We start from the raw sequence: 22,054 nt of genomic DNA on the forward strand, positions 1-22,054 counted from the left end.
CGCTACAGCATATCTTGCAGCTGATGTGCTGCTGTGGAATGTTAAGCTGAATCGAGTAATCAATGAATCACTGTTGTATGTTCCAAAATGACACCTTAATATTTTGAGGATGGGAAATGCTCAAAAATTGTTCAGGTGCATTTCTTCTCAAGCCAGGGCTCTGTTCTACAGCACCCACTCATGAATTCTGGCCTGGTTGCCCTGGTTGCCATAGATTGTCGTCTTAGTCATTCAGCGGTCAGTGTGCAAGGGGTAAACCATGTCCTTTTGAACAGGATAGAAGTCTGGGCTATTTCGTTTAACATTAGGAGCGCTAAACCAGCACAAAATATGTGTCTGAAAGGACACATGCAAGACGCTGTATTAACAACTACACTTTATTTGCTTGCACGTGCATATCATATATACAGTTGCGCAATTAAACAGAAAAGGCTGAAAAAAGGCAGAACAATTTGGACATGAAATCAAGTAATACTGCTCATTCCAGAATGGAATTCTAGAATACTGTAATGGAACTGTATGATTAGTGCACTTCCTTTATTTCAATTTGTTGCTCTTGTGCTGATTATTATGTGGTTGTTTGTGTTACACACTTACTTGTTCACTAATTATTGTGTGTAGCAATTATTTGTATTTACTACTAGTAACGGTTTATTCAGTATTGCTAGTCATTGTTTGTATTGGACCATTCAGGCTCACTCCAAATATTCATCTATGAACTAATCGTGCAAGTTTCCTTTAATAATGATAATTTCTTTATGGAAGAGCATATGCTTGGGCATGTTGGTAATCCGTAGTAACAACTTCTTTTAGCGCACAAAGTGAAGCACAGGAATGAAAGGTGTCCGCGTCAATCCTTTCTGTCCTGTGTTTTACTTTGTGCTCTAAAAGAAGTTGTTTCTTTATGGACTTTAGCAGAATACAAGAGCTGGCCTGCCCAAGCCACAACGGCTTATGGAGCAGCACTTGGCAGCTGGCAGCACCACCATTTAGCCAGGGGGTGGCACAGGGGATATGATCCCTGCCCTCCAAAATTTCTGTGTTCGTATGCAGCCTTCCAAGCACCGCTTTCCCTTTCTGCCCCTCCTCGTCCCTGGTCAAGTGGATGCCATACCTAAAAAAATTTCTGGCTATGCCCCTGTTGGGCATCACTCATATACAGAAATATAAGGAGGAATAGAAAAATACTAAAAAAGCAAGAGAAACAGCATTATCAAAAATAAAAAAAGACTCGAGCAATATACATTTTCCACGACAATACTCTTTGTGGCGCTTTGTTAAAACAGCAGGCACATGGTCCTTTTGAGACGATTGATTGATTGGCTATCTCGCAACCACTAAGACCGTGTGTGTGCATTCTGTTATGTGCAGGGAGTGATGGTGGTGCACATGGCCAGTGGGGGCCGTGGGGACACAGAAGCCGTGCTGCTGCCATTCACCCACCAGGTGGGGGGACACAGCCGTATGTTGCTGCTGGACCCAGGCACCCTGTGCAAGCCGCTCATTCCAAGGGAGCTCCACTTCTACCTGCACGTGCCGCGTGAGATGCGACCCTTCGTGCCCGCCTACAAGGGCGTCATCCAGGTGCACCACGGGCACGCCAGCGAGGATGAGGACGACGAGGATGACGAGTCGTGGTGCCAGGGGAAGCCGTCCGGGAGTGAAGCCTCGCAACTCAGGTGGGTGTTTCTTTGGCTTCGACTCTTGGAAGGGACTCGGCAAAACATCTGAAGCACTGCAAATAAATATGCCTAGTTGCAACAGACCGCTCTCGTGAAAAGCTCTACCAGTTTGTATCAGTATGCATTGCAGGGAATTGCAGTTTCACTAAGGAAGACTGCCTGACCTTTCCTTCAATATCCTGAAATCCCCACCATTGTTCGTGCTTATCGTGATGCACCACAACAAAAACTGGTGTCCATATATCTTTAGATGTTAGCGCTGCTTAGTCACAACTGCAGGAAAATGTGAGAAGTCTCAAGACTTGATAAGATGAAGATGGTTGCCTTTTCTACATTATGTGAGTCTTTGCATCCTTTAGAAGCTAATGAATCTGACAGTGACATCAAGCAGTATTATTTCAGGGCCATGGCTTTTGTTTTGGAGGCTCGAGTATTCATCAAAGCAAATGAAACAATGTTGGCGTGACAGCCGAACCGGCTTTCACTCAGAATTGGGAGGTTCCTGCAGTGAATTCTCCTTCTGCTCATTTTTGCACTTTTCTCCATGGATTTCATGTTGTCTGGTTTCTCACTCTGTCACTTATGGGACTTCCCTTATAAATTGTGGTGTCCTGCATCATGTGTGTATAGAGCTGCTAGACTGCAAAACATGCGATCAAGACAAACTGCAAAACAGACAGACGAAAGCAACCATAACAGTGCACACAACACCACACTACTACACAGCACATGTAGCATCCAGACTCAGGAAGGCTAATTCTGTCTGAAATACTAGGTGAGTAAACAGCACACCAGCATACTGAATATGAGCACTTTAGATTTCTGCCAGCTTCTGTAATTTCTCTCATGCACTGACAGTGATAATAGTTCCCAGTCATCCACTCGTCAGATTATGGTTTCCAGTCGCACATGTTGCAATGGTTGGTCACCAACTGGCGGTCAGGGCCCCAATTGGCTTTATTCGCATGCTGGGGCAATTGAATATTAATTTGTCCACGTCTCTCCTGCTGTCCCAGTCTTGATCTTATCCTTCAGCTCTAATCATCATGAAATAGCAGTGAGCCCTGCTGAATTGCGAGTCCCTTGTCGAATGTAAAATAGGTTAAAGGAAATAAGCGACAGCCTGCACCTTACCAAAAATGGAATAGCAGGTGGAAAACCAGTCAAGTAAAAATGAAGCTTGGTTAAAAATATAAAAATGATGCTAGTATATCACGGGACTGAAAGAATGGAACAAGACGCGAGTGCTTGCTCGATGCGTGCAGTTTTTTTGCACATTGTTTTAATGCATGTTTGAGGTTGCTTTCCCTTTTTTGTCTCATTTTACATAATTTTAAGCTTTGCATGCTATTTTATCACCATGTACCTTTAGAGCATTGGGAGTGATTGTGGCTGGGCTTTTGCATGCCCTGTAGTTCACTGAGTAGAGCGTGTTCACCAGAGTGTCAATTTAAAGGTAGCGTGCACGTGTCTTCTCCTATTCCTTCAGCCCTGTGTTTGTCGTGCTAGTATTTTAACTTTTTAGCTATGTACCAACTGGCCCAAACATCTCTAACAAAAAAGGGGATTTTAAGTGATACTCATAGGGCTGCTCTCATGCCTTGCACTATGGTGCGGGAGTCAAAGTAACGTCTTCTGTATATTACAAAGGCAATTCCCTTATTCTGCATTGCTCTCGATCACCTTACTTTCTTATACATTGTCTGTTCTTTCCTTCTTCCTGTTTACTAGTAATACACTAGTAATAACTAGACCACTCGTGGCCTTGTGATAACGTGCCTGTCTCGACTACGGGAGGTTCATGCTGCTATCAGTCACCCACCGGTTCGCCGCAATGGGCACAAGCTACCCCTGGCCTGGCACTTCGCTTTCTTCAGGGGTGATACGCTTAGGAAAGGAGCCTGCGCCTTGAAAGCCCGTGGAAGCACTTACGAGCACAAACATAGCCACTTGATGAGTGGGGGCTCTGGGCGGCTTCCATGGCGGCAATTTCCCACGTGACGTCCCAAAGCACCTATTAGGTGGGGATGGCCTCGAGTTGGGGAGAAACATGCCTTTTCAAATGTTGAGGCCCCGCAATGACTGTGCATCAGGCTGGGAGCGCACTTGTGCCTATTGTATTGGTGGGTACTCGGCGGCAGCTCTCGTCTGCCTCCCCACAGCGTGACAGATCATCCCTTTCTTCTTTTAGCTTACTAATCAAAATATTTGTAGTAATAACTAGCCAAGTTTGAACTGTGCTAAGTGACAGTAATTTTTGCTAGTGGCAGTGTGTGACAAGGGGTTTGGTGGAGGAGATGAACAGAAAAAGGGGAGTGGTACTGTACCCTAAGGCACACCACACTTTTTTGTCTGTGGTATAAGTGCCCCCTGCAATGAAGGGCGCGCTCGTCTTTCTTGCAGGGTGCAAATATGCAGCTGCAACGAGGAACGCCTGTTGCTGCGCGAGTCTTCATCATGGAGTGGAAGTCAATGTATCCTTTTCACCGTAGACTAGCCACGTACATTCATTGATGTATGATGGAGCTACAGTTCTCAAAAGTGTCAAGACATTTGTAGCGTACATTGCAAAGCCACTGCTCCTGCTTAAACGAACCTGACCTGCAGCCCTTCCGGAACATGTAATTGAACCTAATTAATCACTTGAAAATGCTGTAATTAACATGCATGCTAAGTAAAATCCCTGTATACTAAGCAGGGAGCCCATTTTTATAAATTTTTTTGTCGGGAACACTACTTGCCCTTCCTTTTCAAGGAGGAGGATCTTGTAGGCTGTAGGCAGATCTACCACTCTTCCCTTTTACTTCTTGAAGTTGTTGCTGACTTTCAGTAATATTGTTCATCATCAATAAACTCAATGGTTACTATAAACAAAGAAAACTCATCACTCATGCTGTGGTGGTGTCATATTGTTTGAAGAACAATACCACTACTCCAAAGCTATGGCCTTTGAGATAGGGCAGTGTGAGAACCACCTGATCTCCAAGGCCATGCTGATACAAAAGCTCAGTGTGATGGCAGGCAGAGCATGGCAGGCAGCAATCCATGTCGGCACAGCTGCACAGCTTGGAGCACAAGGGGGTCAACGAAAAGAAGTGGAGTGCTATAGGGGCATGGCAGGTCTAGCTGGCAGGTCTGATTGGTGATAGCTCTGAAGCACATTCAGAAACTTTTTTCTGAAGACAATTTCTGATAAAGTTTCGTTTAAGCACCAGACGCCTACCACACCTATCATTAAAAATTTTGTGGGGCCTCTTTAAAGCAGTAAGAAAACTTTGCCGATCTGTCATAAGAGGCTGCTGTGAACGTGTGAGCCCAATATTACTGCACTGCATGAAGTAGGGAATTTCCAATCTCCTGTTAAAAACTGTAAAAAATTTTTATTGTCTCTTCCGCAATTCTGTCATGCAGCATCATCGAAAGCAGCTGGCCCACCAGTGCTATTGGCTGATTTTGTGATCACAAGATCATTCTCAGTAATGCATAATTGCTAGTTTCAAGTTATATATATATATATATATATATATATATATCTGCAATCTCAAAAAGGACGGAAAAATCACTTCATCTTTGCACTGTGTCTAGCTGTCAGCTGAGCATGGCCTCCGAGATGGCAGTAGCATGCTGCGTAGCATAGTCTGCGATGGCCACCACGGGATGCCGCAATGAGTCCTTTTGTCGCCACTCAACTTTTGGCCACACTTTGCCCTCTCGGCTTCTCTGCTGTGTAGCTTCCAGTGCGCTAGCAAAGAGGAAAAGGGAGAGAAAGCCAGGTATCGGTGCGATAACTCCGCTTATAATTGGAGGATTCAAAAAAATTTTTCCGGCATGAGATTCGTGAAATTGTGTCCTTTAACAGAAAGACCATTCTATGATTAGTTAAAAAAGTGTTTCAAGGCCCCTTTAAAGGGACTGTTCCGCTTTTCCAATTTGCACTCACAGCAACTGAAGACTGAGATTCCCCTACGAAGTCACATGTATTACTTTTGATTTAGACAGCAACATTTGGTTTTATTTGCAGCTTCAGTTGGGGACAGCGAGTTAATGAATCTTACTTAGATTTAATGTTCTGAGTTTATCTTGAAATTATTGCTTTTTTGGCCGCGAGACATTGAGACATCGTCCGCCCGCATTTTTTCACTCATTTGCAGAGAGTATCTGGATAGGCATTAGTTGCAATATCATGACAGCTGTCCATGAGTACCGTGCACATTCCATCTTTTAATAACAGTGGGAACTGTGGGACATGAACGCAAAGGTGAGGAAAGCAGCAAAAGCACCGACTCACACTTGAACTTGGTTGGGAGTGAGCAGTTACTGTGTTGTTGTTCCCAAGTTTGGGTCCTACAGTTTGCGCTCTTGTTATTAACCACACTACACTTAACTTTTTTTTGTATACATTGAGTTTGGTACTATCACCTCAAAGTACCGTTTAGGCTTGGGAAACTCGATTCAAAGCCCATAAGAGCTTTCTGACATTTTAGGCTTGGGAAACTCGATTCAAAGCCCATAAGAGCTTTCTGACATGCTGAAGTAAAGTTTTAGTTGTGAACAGTTTAGCAAACCAATTAGTACCAATTAATTTATAACTAAAATAAGACTGTAATTGTTCTTTTTCCTTATATGAATGTGCCCTATATGGCCAGAAATAAAGGTGAACTAGTTGCTTTAATGATCTTTGGTGTGGAATGGCGCTCGGGTTTTGCAAGGTCAAGATGAGTAGAATCCAACCAGACCCACCAGGTGGTTCTTGTGCCTTTTTTTTTTTATTTGGCTAGCAGCTCTAGCTTTTCACGGATCTCTATCTGTTTGTGCACCAGTGCTAGCAAGCTTTGGTCTCCTTAGCCCTGCCTTACCCAGACCTGTTGTTGCTGGAGAATGTTGTGTCGCACTTCCGCCGGCCATGCATTCTGGACTTGAAGATGGGCACACGGCAGCACGGTGACGATGCCTCGGAGGAGAAACGCCATCGCCAGATGGCCAAATGCGCTGCCAGCACTTCTGCTTCCTTGGGTGTCCGCATCTGCGGCATGCAGGTGAGTTGATCTGCCTGTTAAATTTGGGGGCTTTGCATTTCTGTCTGCATGCAGAAGGGCTTGCACGTGAGGATGGTGCTGCAGTAACAGCGATAGCCTAGACAATCATGTGCAAAGTCGAATAATGGCATGTTTAAATGTCCAAAAGCAAAACACAGACTATGAGGGACACTGCGGTGGAGAGCACGGGATTAATTTCGGCCACGTGAGGTGCACGTACACAACCTGAATCTAAGTACATGTGCGTTTTTTTCATTCTGGCCCTATTGCAATGTGGCCGTCACGGCCAGGAATCAAACCCATGGCCTTATGCTCAGCAGAAGAGCACCATAGCCCCTACCGCAGGTAATCTTGTACAGAGCGATGAGTTTACATGTGCATTTTTGTTCTGCAATTAAGCAAAATGTCGCATTCATGTCATCGTTACGTGAATCTGATCCCTTTCTTCTGGATGGTTTTAAGGGTTTATATGTCCCTATGGAGGTGAGACGTGCACTTAACTACATGCAACGTCAGATATATCTTTACGTTTTCATGCACTAGCATTTTTCTAACAGCCATTTGCTGCTTGGCAATCTGATTAGTTCCCTCTCAGCAAAGATCATTCACATTCGCTTAACTCGCACATTTAATGACTAGGAAACACTGGCAGAGATGCAGATCAAATTTTACCTTGCTGTACAGTTTATGAAGCCTGACAAGGATTTAGTTTGTCATGTCGCTCCAAGCTGTTAAAAGGTTGAGGAGCCGAGCAATAATGAGAAGTGCATTGAGAAGTGAAGTGGTTGCACCACGAAGCAGAGGTTAAGGCTACAGCATGAAGAAAAGGCAAGAAAGGAATTTGAATGCAGTGTTTGACAACGTGACATTTGTCAAGTGGAAGCTCAAGAATGACTTTTTTTTACTGTTGTGTGCAGTGTATGTGTATGACCTACCTCCCGAGGTCCACTTCAAATGTGCAGTGCTGGACACCAACATTGTTTAGCACGTGTAGGCTGTAGTTGTTTTTACACGCTTTGCACGTGTTTCTGATGTGCTTAACACGTGTGCGGCCTTTGTTGGCTCGTTCACACACAGGTGTACCAGTCGGGCAGCTTCATGTGCCGGGACAAGTACTACGGCCGGAGGCTGGACGACCGGGGCCTGCGCCACTGTCTGCGGCAGTTCTTCCACGATGGCTACAGGCTGCGTGCCGACCTGGTGGCACTGGTCACGCAGCGACTACTTGGGCTGCGCCGTGCCGTCGAGCGCCAGAACTCATTCCGCTTTTATTCGTCCTCGCTGCTCGTCATCTACGAGGGCTCTTCACCATCTTCTTCCTCGCACGAAGACGACGAGGCCAGTCACTCCAGCAGTACAGCGGGGACTGCGGCCGAGTCTGAAGAGGACGACGCGCCGTCGCCACCACGCGTGGACGTGCGAATGATCGACTTTGCACACACTACACACGAGGGCTACGAGGGAGACACCACACGACACTGCGGGCCGGATGCGGGGTACCTGCTCGGACTGGACAATCTGGTGCGGCTGCTGAGCGAGGTGCAGGCGTCGGCCGTCGACACGTAGATTGGACGCCCCGTGCATCGTGCCGTTTCGTTGCGCGCCCGCCCTCTAGGAAAGGCGGTGGTGTTACCGCGCCAGTGACTGGTTGAATTTCAGGATGCCCCGAGTGTGAGTGAGAAGCAGAGAAACTTGTATATACATAACAGCCCTGCCAGTTTGCCGGCAAGGGGCCTTACCTCACTGCCAGCTTTCACACCTTCGACTGTGGACAGGCTGGGTGGAGGCATCGCTGACTGTGTTTGGGACAACAACACGTGCGAAAAGACTTTTTTTTTCTTTACTTCTGTGCTGTTGTACGTCATGGATACTTTGGCGTCGGCACAGCATGAGTTGTCAGAAATGTTGTTCTGGCTACCATTTCATGGGTACATGACAATGTTGACATTGAGCATCTTCGCCTCATTGCTGCTGTTTTTTTTTTTTTCATTCTTTTTTACCATGGCAGTATCAAAAACTGATGAAAGCCTTGAATTGTTACTTGTTGAAGAGAAAAGAAAAAAGGGGGGGGGGGGGGAGGTGGGTTGCTGAGGTGTTTCCTCTTACACAAGCACTGCCCAAATCCCACAATTGTCTTTACCATACCTGATGTTACCCCCTCTGTTGGCCTTCTAAGTTCAGTCATCACTGGTAATGTAAGCAATCACTATTTTCGCATTGTGTTGGCTTTCTTCCAGAGCACACTGCACAGATGCTGGTACCTTTGTGGTGAAAGTTGTTGTGGGTCTTTGCTTTAGGCGCCTAGATCCAGTGGTCTAATGAGATGCACTGTGCGATCGCAGCCCAGCGACAAGACCAGTTGCATTGTTCTATGCCTGGTGTAATGTCAATGTAAAAAAAAATATTGCAGTAGGTGCGTGCTTGACCTGTATGTGGTACATGGAAGTGGATGACACCGTATTCTGTAATTATGAGCTCTGGTTTAAGGAAGTCTAAAGGTTGCTACGCTGCGAAACCAGCGGACCCTTGTTGGCTGCACCCTTTACAACATTTGGCTCATTGTCTTGTGCTTAGCAGGTGCGTACGAAAAGATAGTCCTTTTCTACAAAGTTCTAAAATATTAGGAGTCACATCAAGCAAGTTCCTTTCAGTCTGAATACCTGTGCTTAATGAAATGAAAGCGTGAGTCACTTTTTTTTTTCTTGTATAAAAAGAAAACAAAGAGAAATGGGCAGCAATAAGCAGTAACCGATTAATACACAGTTTTAATTTGAGCAGGTTACTAGGGTTGCGCATCTGCACAGTACTTTGTTGGTGTGGCACATAGCCTAACAGGTATTTGCTGTTACTATGGAGGGCAGAGTTAACGTTCCGGTGCTACCTGGTGATCTAGGTAAACTACGTGCTCCTGTTTTCCAGTCGGTGAATGTAGCATATGTTCGTTTGTGTTAGTTCTTTTGTTAGGTACACGCTGCTTGCACTTGTGAGGTCACCGTTTTCTCTGGTCTCTTGAGGATCATAGGGCTGCACATTGGCATGTGTACGTGACATAGTGTCTTTTGGCTCGCTATTAGCACTGCCCTAAACCCAAGTGCAGCAAAGGGACTCAAATGATGGCCTTCTTCCAGCGACAGTTGGCAGTTTTGCTCAATAGAATGTGCAGCCAAACATGTGCAGAAGTGCTGTTTTCGATTTTGTGGTAAAGTTGCCTGATGAGGAAGAATTGTGAGTCACAACGTCTGCGCCACGCTTTGTCTGACGTTCATTTAGGCACTGCAGCACTGGTTTGAATAAAAGTGAAATTGGCAGTGCACTTCCCCGCGGATTGACTCCTACGCGGCGCAATTGTCAATAGTAAATTGTGTTATATTCGGTCACTATTTCTTTTTGAAAGCAAGGGGACTTTGCCAAGCGACCTTGCCAGTGGGGCATTTTGCACCACATACTTTGTATTGCAGATTTTGCACCTTTATTCACTTTGCATCGATGGTTCAAAATCTGTCACTCCAGTGAAAAACAATTGAAGTGAAGACAGTTTCTGCAACTCGGTGTGCCAAAAATGCGTCCCAAGTTGTCTTTAGAAATCTTTGTGGCTCTCTCTTCCAAATTGTTGTGGCCTTTGTTGAACTACACCCACATTGTGCGTTGCACGAATACTGCACCACAATGTTGCCAATCTTAACGACTGCAGCCCAAACTTGGGTCTTACGACTTCAGTGTGTCACACTTTCACTGCATTCGCTTTGCATGCCGGCCGGTTTCCAAACATTTGTGGAATTATGAAGCGTCATATTTTGCCTGAGAGACATGTGTCGTTGCAACCTGGATGCAAGATCTGGCACTGTGACCATTACTTTTGATGGCAATAGCAATCAGAGAAGCCAAAGTCAGGAAAAGAGTGATGGTGCAGTTGCAGGGGTGTTACACTGGCGTTATTTTTTCACCCGGGGAGTGTGAGCAGTTGAAAACTTTTGTCATCCGTGTTGTTGCTGTGATGCTAGCGAATTTTCACAGTGTGCTGATGCTTGCCATTGAGTTGATGCAGACTGATAGTGTCTGTGAACTGTGCAAGTGCGATGCAATGGCAGCTTTACAAAATGTGTTAGCATTGTGCTGGTGAAAATTACAAAAAGGTTTTACTTGCAATCTCAAGGGCAGATGTTGCTCATTTAATATATATATATATATTTATGGACCTGTTTTGTCTTTGTTGAGGGCTTCCACTGTGTGGAAACTTGTTTCGTTTTTTTTTTTTTCTTGGCTGTGAACTGTTTGGTGTATTGTGTGGAGTTTGGCAACTTTTTTTTTCCATGTTTTTGCTATCATCTGTTAAAGTTGTTTACATTTTTTTCCCCTGGATTTCTTGTTGTTGTGCTAGTTGCGAGGTGTAGTGTATTCTCGTACTGCAAATTTTGTGTGTTCCTTTATATAGTGTTGTGAAGCAGAGATGTGGAGTGTGCGGACATTTTGGCCTCGCCCAAGCAATAGTGCAGCACTGGATTTTCGTCTCGAAAGCGACAGACTGCCTGGACTAAAAACGTCGCTCCTTCCCTGGACTATGTCTTGTGTGCACGATTGCCGACAGCCGGCGATTGGAAGTTGCAAAATGATGGGCCGAACACTATGCATAACTCATGTTGTGGTTGTTGTATCTCATTATATAGTTTTAAACTGAATTTGGGAATACCTCAATTGTGTCTCATGCTTCGACATTCTTTGCTCTGCTCACAGGGTGCCTGCTTGGCATTGCAGAGCAGCCATTTGGGCAATGTTCTGCTAGGGCGGAACACAAACTGGCCCTCCCCACTTGGCAAGTTAACTACATTAAGGGCCTCTGACCATCTCACCAGAAATATTTCAAAGTCTTTATTTGCGTTATCGTACAGAAAACTGCGACATATGTAATTTTGTGCACATGCATTGAATAGGAGGTCCATTATCGTTTACCATCGTCTGGTTTTAATTTCATGCTAGTTGTTTTTCCTTAATTTTCTGGAAAAAAAAAACTTTGTTCTTCAGATTTCAATAAACAGGGTAGCAATGACTTTTGCATGATTTGAGAAATACAATAAGACCAACCTTTTGCTCTAACCTAGAACAAGAGTTGCGAAGTTGACACTTACAGGAGTGTATTCCCGGTTGTCAACTCTGAAGTCTCGCAACTCGTGTTCCACGGTGAAGAGCAATATGGTTGGTTTTATTGAATATCTTGAATCATTCAGAAGCCATCATTACCCTGTATGGAGAAATCTGAGGAGCTGATTTTTTTCCAGGAAATTATGTAAAGGAAACTTGCATAAACTTAAAACCAATTCAGATCAACAAAAATGTTCGTAGTAACCTCAAAAAAAATTTTATAGTATCTATAAGTTTAAAAATTTTCATCTAAAACCCAACTTTCCCTCTAAAGGGACACTAAATCAGTGTACACTGATAAGTACCCTTTATGAACTATATTTTTGTTAACCTTGCAATAATTGGTTGACTATTACAAGTGAAAATGGAGGTCAAACTTCCATTTTTTTTTTTTTTTTTTTTGCACCGATACCCCAGTGCCAATACATCAGTATGACGCAGTGGATTTCAAAGTATTTGTTTGTGTCTGGGCTGTTGTGATGCAGTGGAAGTCCTAAAAACTTGTCAAGTTCATTCTTTGGCTGATAGCCATCTTTGCTGATAAAACATTTACTAGCCCGAAGTAGATGCAGTCAAAATCAAGATGTCACAGCGACTTAGTGTGGAAACTTCAAATTGTCGTCACCACTGGCCTTTCCTTCTTGCGTTTTTTATGGCTTGGCAAGCCTCCTTTCACGGTTGCAGCGAGTTTTTCTGGGTATTGTAAAAAAGGTAATTTACTATGTAATACAAATGAAATCATTTTTCTCTTTATGGGCTTTCTTCAGGGGCACATTGCTTGGGAGAGGCTCCGCTAACTGCGCTGGCTCTTTCGTGGGATTAGTTTTGAACGACTGCAACCTGCAAAGGTGGTATCGCTACAGGTGCGACTCTGACTGAGCAATGCGCGGTGGGCGCATTCTCGCACGCTGGTGTCACGGCACCCTTGCACCAGTGCACACCGTGGCTAACTGCTGCGAAGTCAAACGCACGACCACTCCAAGCATTCACCGCAGCCTTTCACCGTGCCACATCTCGGCCAACCGAAAGCAGGGGCCTACTCTGACAACATGCATGCCGTGTGGGTATATTTATTTATTTAAAGATACTTTCAGGCCCTTGGAGGCATTGCGTAAGAGGGAGATGTACAGCAAATGTCCTGGCACTAAAATACAAAATGAATACACTGACGGTAGCAATATCGCACAAGGTTCATTAGTGGCTAATGTATAACTTGCGTGCAAGTTCAACCTGCAGTGCAAAAATTTAACGCAAAATCTTGCGAGAATCAAAGGATATGAGGATGTACTAAAAGAATGCCGAGACAAAATTATTGAGCTAATCAAGGTTATTGCCAAGACATAAGGCCTGTAAGAGCAGCTTTCTTGTCAAGATGCCACAAGCCAGAATCATGGAATCAATCATTAAAATTTGGACTCTTAAACCGAGTCATCACTGCCAATGCCATCCCAGTAGGAAAGGGCATAAATAAAGGACTACTGTCCCCTGCCCCCACATGATTCACTTCTGCTGTCCATGATTTTGTCTGTTAGCTCCTAATCAAGAGCCTCAAGAAAAACTTTTTCTCTATACTATATATAGGGTCTCTTTAAAAAAGAGGACAATGTGCAGACAAAATCAAGCAATCGTTAGAGCCTCTAAAGAAAATAAAAGTGGCTAGAAATATAGCAGTTTCGTTCACTCTGTTCAGAAGTGGCAACACTGCATACTGATTTTGAACCAGATGTGTTATAAAAATGTCACAGTGTTGTGATGGGAAGGAAGCAGAGTGAGTACAGGCAAGTGTTATTGAAGAATCCAAGTCTTTCTTGGATGAATTGGTGCTGAGAATGAAAAGCAACGCTCAAACAACGATAGTGGAGAGCACGGTCGTCAGTTGTCAAATCTGATCTCGTGGGTTAAGTCCGTCCAACAAGTGTAATCACTGGTGCTCATGCAAATTCGAAGATTGCGCAACGCTATCAGCATCACAGTGGCGCACCGACAGGGGGGGATTCGGGGGTTGTAACCCCGCCCCCCCCCCTGAGGCCCACTTAGCCCCCCCTTTTGTTTAACCCATTTTCTTTCCTTACGCATTTCAGTACTGCAACTAAGATGTAAGGCGCGCAATCGTCTGCACACTCGTAAAAAGCGAAGTTTTTTGACAATTTCCCGTGAAGAAATCGAAATTAGTGCTGTTTAAATGGTATTGGCAAACTGTCAACCCCCCCCTGGCAGAGATCCTGGGTGCGCTACTGCAGCATCATGTGTACAATCCGATTAGATGTGCCTCTCTGACTACAGATATGGCGACAATGTTTGAGAAATTTTGAATACAGTAGGTGTGTCCTGTGCCAAGTGAAAGCTTTCCCAACGGTGATAACCCCATGAAAAATGGTTACAGGCCAAAAAGTAAAGCAACTTACGCATGGTAATAATGCACCCTGAAAAAAAAAATATATGTTAGAGCCAGCTTTGTTTGGCCAGCTTTGTTTCTTTCTTTGCATCTGGAGAACTACTGGTCAAGTTCTGTGTTATACTTTTTTGTTGCGATGAATACCTGTTAAGTCATTCGTTATGCAATTTTGGGGATTTCATGTGTATGTGTAACCAATATCGCTGCTTCAAGGATCGGCCCACTGCACTGCCTGCAGGAATGCGCAGGGTGGTATGAGATTACATGGATGTGCTTTGCCAAATTTCTCTTTAAGCTGGTAAATGTGGCATACTCGAGCACACTGCCCTTTAGCTCCTCAAAGATGGTTACATAGGACTGTAGCAGGTCCAGCACAAGATTGCACACAGCTGCTCAGGAGGTAAAACAGTTAACTATTTGCTATACATAACTCTCCAAGCACCTGCAGAGATCTGGGGCTATATCTTTGAACTGTTCATTTTTGCTTTCATTCCAACTTTTTTTTACAGTCAAACTATTCGGCGGTGCCCCAAGTATCCCAAGCTAATTACGAAACATGAAAAAAAAAAAATGGAAAGTGAAATTATAAAAAAGAATACAGCTCCCTTAAAATTTTCCCTTATAAATGTTTCATGTTGCTGTGGCTAGGGCTTATGCAGCCTTGGGCCAACAAGCGGTCTAGTGAGATGTGTGTGTGACACAATCGCCAAATCGGTCACATAGCACGTGACAGGCCACCAGCGTGGGGCTCAATGAAATGTCATAATTGCCTGAAAAGTGCCGTGTCTCTCAGGGGGACAAAGACTGTAGAAGAACAGTTTAAGGGGTCAACTCACATTGTATGAGAGATAAAATTAAGAGAAGTTTTAGCTGAATCAGTGCCCGAACTTGCATTCTACAAGACAACAGAGTACACCATGTGAAGTCATTGGTCATGATGACAGGCTACAAGATATTGGTACACTCGACCAATCATTTCAGAATGCTCGCTCCAAGTCATCTTTGCGTGTTCTAATGCGCAAAATATGCTATAACCTGCTGTACTGTTCACAATTCTCAATGACTACTAAGAGGCAGCTGAGAAAAGTGACACACCCATTGAGCTGTTGCAAGGTTACAAATGACCACACTTGAACATAAAGAGAACTGGAACAGCTAACCGCTCGGCAACTCGATGGCACAGACTTGCTTCATCATCTGATGATGTCACCACTCCTCGATGTTTCGTCAGCCAGAGGAGTAAGAGACCTTTTCTTTCCTCAACATAATTTACAGCACAAAGGTGTACATACGTAATTCTAATAGAAAGCATCAGCTAGTTCCAAAATTGACATAGGACCAATCTATTTCTGCTGATAATACACTGAAACGCCTCAACCAGGAAATTGAGTGTATAATGAAGCCCTCCTATGTTCCTGCCAAATTTTTATCTTTCATATGTATTTTGAATGAGAAGAGGGGAAACCCAGTGGCCTGATTTCTGTTAATCACAAAAGCATAGGGAAGTTATTTGAAATTTTAACTGAAAAGTAAAAACAATAAGGTAAAGGGAAATGAAATGGACAAAAAGAAAGTGGGTAACACTGTACTGCAGCAGATGTGGGTTCAGCTCCCACTGGCGGAAAGTTGCTTCTTCGTTAACGTTAATTTCCCTTTATCTTGTCGTTTCTACAGTTCAATTTAAAAAAATAATTTCCCTTATACTTTCCTTGGATATGCATTGCGAATGCCTCTATAATGAAGACCACCATGAATTTGCAACTACGAGGAAGGAACTTGAGTATCCCCGTCGGTTGATTTGTTGCACAACAAATGCACTTTGTGACGCTGCCACTGGGGGGCCTTCCATAGCCACAGCTGAGCTGTGGTGTGCGATGGAAACGCCGGTCGACACTACGTGGACCACGCGGGAGGATAGCTATGGGGGCCCTTACCACTCCCCAACACAAGTGTCTGCTTGGAACAGATAGCCGACATTGTCGCAGCAAGAAGGAAGCGAAAGTTGACGAAGACAACAGTGATGAAGACCCTGCAGATGAACTGAGAATTTTGACTAGGGAAGCAACAGTGAATTTTGACGCTCTGTGGCTGTGTCGCAAACCCCAGGTTTTGCTGCAACACACGCCGTGAAGCTTGGTGCCTTTAAAGCACCTCCATCCACGTGCCACTGCCACTTTTGCTAAGCAAGGCAAACCTTTGATCTACGCTGCTGTTCCCCGATTCGCCGATCATACCAGTTCCACTTCTGCAATTACCGCTTCCTGAATTTTCGCTTGTTGAACGTTCGCACCTGTACGCAGCAGTGACGTCATCGCTTCCACTTAAAACCAGAAGTTGGGCTACGCATTCGCTTGACATCAGAAGCTGAAGGGATGAGCGAAGAAGCTCAGAGGCAGTACTTTAACCTGGTAGGCGAAAACGTGTAAGGAGGGGCTTTAGGTGCCATAAGGTCAGCTGCAGCTACTCATTGTCATTTGAACAAAGTGTGCACAAGAAAATATGTAAATTCTTTCACTAAGTACCTCTGGAAATCATTTTGAACTAGGGTTGTAATTTGGTGAATGTGCTTAGCCTACTCCATTGCGAGCGGTATGGTGCACTACCTTTATAATTATGCGACCTGTACAACAGAGGAACGTGAAGGTCAAAACATGTAAAAGTGTTTGACTGCATAGTTATTACATCACCCCACTGCAACCATGCATTCCCATCAAGATCAGTTTCTTGTGATCCAGCACAGCTGAATGTGGTTACTAATTCACACTTAAGTTTTTTCTGCACATAACCAGTGGGCAGTTCTTTTGCAGCACAAGTCTTCATAGTACATTGACAACATAAGTATTCTTATGAGCTTACCTATCTCTTCAGAACCAACTGCAACATAGCTGTCTTCAGCCATATCTTCTCTTACGTATGTATGCCACTGTTATGTCAGGCAGTGGTATAAACCAGAACATCCAGCACTGCTAGGAAGCGGACGTCTTTTGTCAGTGATTGCAAGAACTGGCAAAAAGAACAACCATGACAGCACTTGGCCTGTACTTATCTCATGCTTGCTGCCAGTGTTCACATGGCATGGCTCTGCCGTCAGCTGCCCTGTCATCAAACCCAATGTAGAGAGCTGCCTTCCCTCCCCCAAACGAGTGGCCAACATTAGCAAGTTTTGGGTTAGGGGACGCAAACTCCACTCTGGGCTATTTGCACTCTTGTACGCTCAGCGGTTTGCGTCCCCATACTGTGCTTAATCTAAACGTATGTGCCAGAGTAAAATAGTCTGGTCTATACACACTGCACACCAGTGGCGCACTGACAGGGGCGGGGGGGTTCTAACCCCCCCTGAGGCCAAATTACCCCCCTGAGGCCAAGTTACCCCCCTCCCCCCACGCGTCTAGCCCCACCAGTCCAACGTGTTCCTTCAGTAATCTGTTCACATTGTCATTACAATTCAGGAGGTGGCTTGAGGTGAAACTTTCCTGATTAACAAAAACACTCTGTCACTGTCTTGTATTTATTCATGCACTCTTCAATTCAAGGAGGGTCAACCACGTGCTCAATGGCTTTCTGTTGAATTCCACTGAAGCAGCTCAAGGCGGAAAAAAGACGCCATTTTTGCCTTTCAGGGGTTGCCATGCAGTTTGACCCCTTTTCTTTCGTTGCGCCTTTTAGTACTGCAACTAAGATGCGAGACGCGCAATCATCTGCACACTCGTAAACTTGAGCACCCCCCCCCCCGCCCACCTCACATACGCACAAAAATTCAACCCCCCCCTGGCACAGATCCTGGGTGCCCTACTGCTGCACACAGCCACTGCTAGCCTTCATTTTTGCCCCACACAAGGCCAGCCATAGGCAGAGGTCTTGTGGCACCTTCTGGCTTCAGTTGTAGAAACTGCTCGACAACTATGTACATTACTACCATGCCGACAACAATCATTCACTTTGGAAATGGCACAACGCACTTGTCACGCAAAGAGGTAACCGTCAGTTTCTTGATGGTTACCATCTGACAAAGCTGAAAGTGCGAGACACGAGGTCAGGAACACAGAAAAGGAAGACCTCATCATTTATTGGAGCTCCTTTTTCCACCTCTGCTCGTCAGCCTCGGCAAACTGCCTGTGCGAGCGCTTTACAGCCTTCTTGGGTTTGTACTTAACCACCTTCTTCTGCTGCTGGCGTGTTTCAATCACGTTTCGACGCTGCAGACTTTTATAGCGGTCCTCAAGCACGTTTATCTCGGGCCGCAGCTCGCGCAGCGAATCCCGCAGTTCGCTAGACAGCTTCAGCGGCAAGTCTGGTTCCTCGTACTTGTACGCGCTCAGCCGCCGCGCGCCGTACAACTTGTCCACCTCGCGCTGCTGGCGACGCTTCTGACGCGCCTCGGACGCCTCGGCGTTGCGCCGAAGGTCCGCCTTCAGCGTCCGTATCCGGTACACGTCGTTGGCCAGCACACGCGCCTTCTTGCGCTCCAAGGCCTCTCGACGCAACCTCTTCTGCTCCGCGGCGCGACGCCTTTGCTGCCGAGTCTTACGAGCGGCACTCGGTGCTGGCAACGCGGGCGCTTCGGCCGTTGCTTCGCCGTCAGAAGCTGTCAGCTCACTGGCCTGGTCGTCATCCTCTTCCTGGTCGTAAAGTCCTTGCGACATCTCGGCGAGCCTGTCCTGCTCGGTGGGCCAGTCGCGCTTATTCGGCATCGCAAGGCAGCGGTCGAGGCGGCGTTCCTCGTGCAGCTTTCGCTGTTCGACCTCCACCGCCCGCCGCAGAAGGTCCTGGTGGTCGGCGTGCGACGGGTTGTACGACGTTCCCGGGTGCGGCGGCTCCACCGCTGGAAGCAGCGACGGTTTCTGGTGTCGGTGGGACGGTACGCGATGTTTACCATCCCCAGCCACCGTTGACGCCTCTTCGCTGTCTTCGCCCCATAGGTCGCGAAGTCCTGTCAAGTCGAACCGGCTCGTGGTGACTTTTGCTTTTCGCGCAACGCTGCGCAGGCGGTCGACGGTGCCTTGTTCAAGCCGCTTGGCGAGACGCTGCCTCTGCGTTTCGCGAACTTCGGCGGGCTTGCGGGCGTCAGGGTCCCGCACGCGGCGCGGCTGCACCGGTGCCTTTACCTTGGAGCTTGGCTCGAGGTTTCTGAAGCATGTCAGCTTGCGGTTGCGGCGCAGCTTCCTGCTCGCAGCACTAGCGGGAGCCGAGCTCTTCGGCGCTGCGGGCAGCTTATCCACGAAGAACAACTGCTCGTCCGGCTTACTGGCCACAGAGCCGCCGATACGCTCGTCTAAGCGCTGGTCTTCAAGGAACTCTTCTACATCGTTGATGTCGCAATGCTTCTTCCACCCTTTTTTACGGTTCTTACTGACTCCAACACGTTTGCGCTTCACGGTCGCTGCCATTTTGACGTGAAAAAGAAATGTTGACTTGGGCTCTGACTGGATTTGCCTACAAATCCGACTAGATTTTGAAGGTTGCCAGCCTGTGAAGCTGTTGTTGTTGCCTAAAACGTTGTCGCAGTTTCACCCGAAAGGCGAAGCACCAATTGCGATAGCAAATTAGTAGAGAGCAATACGGAGTAAGGACAGTAGTTTTATCAGCTGTATAAACTTGGACATGCAGCAGCACCAGCAACGCACAGAACTTGCCGACGCCGTCGGCGCTTTGCCCGCGTTCGCACCGAACGCACGCGGCGTTTTTATATAAATACGTATTTGGTGCCGCAGCTAAACGTCGCCTCCCCTCCCTCCCTCCCGTCCCCCCACAACCTTTCGCGCGACGGAAAAAGTTGCGTTTGCTCTCTATATATGGAAAGGAGGAACGAGACGCTTAATTCTGCAGCCCTTCAGGAAGCACGGCGCAGAACGCGCGTTTGCTCTCCGACGTGCGTTCGCTCCCCGTGAAATCGCGCGTCCCTCGCTCCCTTTCACTCGCACATACAGCGTCTGGAGCGCGGCGACGATTTCATCGCCGTTAGCGTCATACGGAACCTCACGGCGACGACGACGGCGACGACGACGGCAGAAATCTGCTTTGGAGTGTCCCGCAATAAAAGCATGTCTGTGGCCCAACTGCTTCTTTGCGCCCCCTCCACCTCTATTAACGCGATAGCGTTATGTGCCCCATGTCGCTGAAAATCCGGCGTTGACGTTAAGTACTGTACCTTAAGCATCGGCGTCCGGCGGAAATAATCATGCCGAACCACCCGGACTACACAGGCCCTCCGCGTGGCGCAAGGCGTTAGTGAAGAAAAATTGAATTTCTCAAAGTAAAATCCGTCAAAGAAATCGTAAAGTACGATTTAACTGCAACCCACATGCGTGATAGCGTCGGATTGTAATGTAACTATACGCGAAAAAAAAAAAAAAAAAAGCCTCATAAGCAGCCAGGGATCTTTGAATGATATAAGCGTTCGCTGTACTTTGGCTCTTGGCAACATTGAGGGGAATGTTGAAAACCGAGCCTTTCTAAATTTTGGACACGCGCGCGCCTCGGGGCAACAGCAAACAATTAATAAACTGAGAAAAGGTCCTAGGGCCTTCACATTTTGATATAAAAATGTCTTCCCAGCAATGCACTCGTGTTTAAAAGTGAAGCCGACTTTAAGGGGATCAGCGTAAGCTTGGTTTTTGTAAGCTGGCTTTCCCACGTGGTGTGTTGTAGTGAAACCTACTCATAAAGAAAAATGTGATGCGAACGGAGCCCGATAACTAGGGCTCCGTGTTTTCGGAATTTATTTTTCTTGAAATTTGGAGGGTGTTTTTCGGAGTTTATTTTCTGGCGGAAATTCAGAGTTTATTTCTCGTAAATCCCCAGTTCTCCGAAATTCGGAGTTAAATTTTGCATTATTCTCAAAACTCCAAAATCTTAGATGAAATGATACTTTACGGGGTTGCTGTCACTGATGGAAGCACGTTCCTTTTGATTGATGATTCTCAGCTTTGAAAATGCCCTTTAAACGTTCGCGCTAGAAGACTCAGCGCGCAGCGAGAAAGCACTGGACAGTGTGAAGTCTCCAAAGCGACAGGGGTTCAACAATATTGCTGATTAATTAGCTCTGATAGTTGGCAAAATCACCCATGAGTTGGCTCATGTCGCCAGTTTAAAAAAACACTATAACTTAAAAATCGGAGCATAGATTTCGAACGCGCGGGGTAACTCATGCTTCACATTTAGATTCACAATTTGCACACTATGCCAAAACGATTTAATGGTGTACTGGACTGCATTGAAAAGGTTCCTCTTAAGTGATCGTCTCCACTTTTCAGCAACAGCAGCGTAGTATCCATGAAGGTCTGCGATAGTCGTTGAGCGGTCATACGTCTCTCGCTCCATGCGCGACAAGCCCTTTGTTAAATGTGCGATGGGTGTGGTCTACGAGATACTGTTGACGTGAGGTAAAGCTTATATCAGCCAAACCGGCCGATGTATCAATAACTGCTTAGAACATGCCCTTTCGATATAGAATGGAACAGGGTCATATTGGCTGTTAAAATCGGAGTTTATCTGATAAATCCGAATTGTCAAAAATTTTACCGGGGAGTGTTTATCGGATTTTTTCGTATTTATCCGAAAACACGGAGCCCTACCGATAGTGCTATCGCATTCCACTCTTAAAGCGAAGCTTAAGCGTCCTCCAATTATTTTAAGGAGGCACTGGCCAATGCTTCCTTTAGAAGTAAAGGAGGCATTGCACTGGCTCAAGGCCCACCGGCACCACACAGAGAGAGAAACAAGGACAGGCAGGGAGGTTTTCTAACCATACGGATGTCCGGTTTGCTACCCTGCACGGTGGGGAGCTGCGTGAACAGTCAAAGCTG

At 46.0% G+C, this 22,054-nt stretch overlaps 2 protein-coding genes across 17 annotated transcripts in view; one reads left to right on the forward strand and one right to left on the reverse strand.

Annotated features, from left to right (window-relative positions):
* The window catches only part of LOC119441479 (inositol hexakisphosphate kinase 3), a 129,698-nt gene extending 121,137 nt beyond the window's left edge, over positions 1-8,561 (forward strand). For all 16 annotated transcript variants that reach the window (XM_049661333.1, XM_049661335.1, XM_049661336.1 and 13 more), the window contains 4 exons: positions 1,372-1,679; positions 4,086-4,156; positions 6,543-6,718; positions 7,796-8,561. In XM_049661333.1, coding sequence (XP_049517290.1) covers positions 1,378-1,679; positions 4,086-4,156; positions 6,543-6,718; positions 7,796-8,284 — 1,038 coding nt within the window. In that variant the 5' untranslated portion in view covers positions 1,372-1,377 and the 3' untranslated portion in view covers positions 8,285-8,561. The remainder of the gene's footprint in view (positions 1-1,371; positions 1,680-4,085; positions 4,157-6,542; positions 6,719-7,795) is intronic.
* Positions 8,562-18,299: 9,738 nt separating this feature from the next.
* Positions 18,300-19,666, reverse strand: LOC119441480 (ribosome biogenesis protein NOP53). The gene has a single exon (XM_037706104.2). It carries the CDS (start codon positions 19,634-19,636, stop codon positions 18,314-18,316), a length of 1,323 nt encoding a protein of 440 aa, XP_037562032.1. The 5' UTR covers positions 19,637-19,666; the 3' UTR covers positions 18,300-18,313.
* Between the last annotated feature and the right edge of the window lie 2,388 nt (positions 19,667-22,054).

This window comes from Dermacentor silvarum, chromosome 2, assembly GCF_013339745.2.
Source record: "Dermacentor silvarum isolate Dsil-2018 chromosome 2, BIME_Dsil_1.4, whole genome shotgun sequence".
NCBI lineage: Eukaryota > Metazoa > Arthropoda > Arachnida > Ixodida > Ixodidae > Dermacentor > Dermacentor silvarum.

Bases quoted from the DNA above. Each gene is read 5' to 3' on its own strand.
- LOC119441480 (XM_037706104.2), bottom strand. From the start codon at position 19,636: ATGGCAGCGACCGTGAAGCGCAAACGTGTTGGAGTCAGTAAGAACCGT.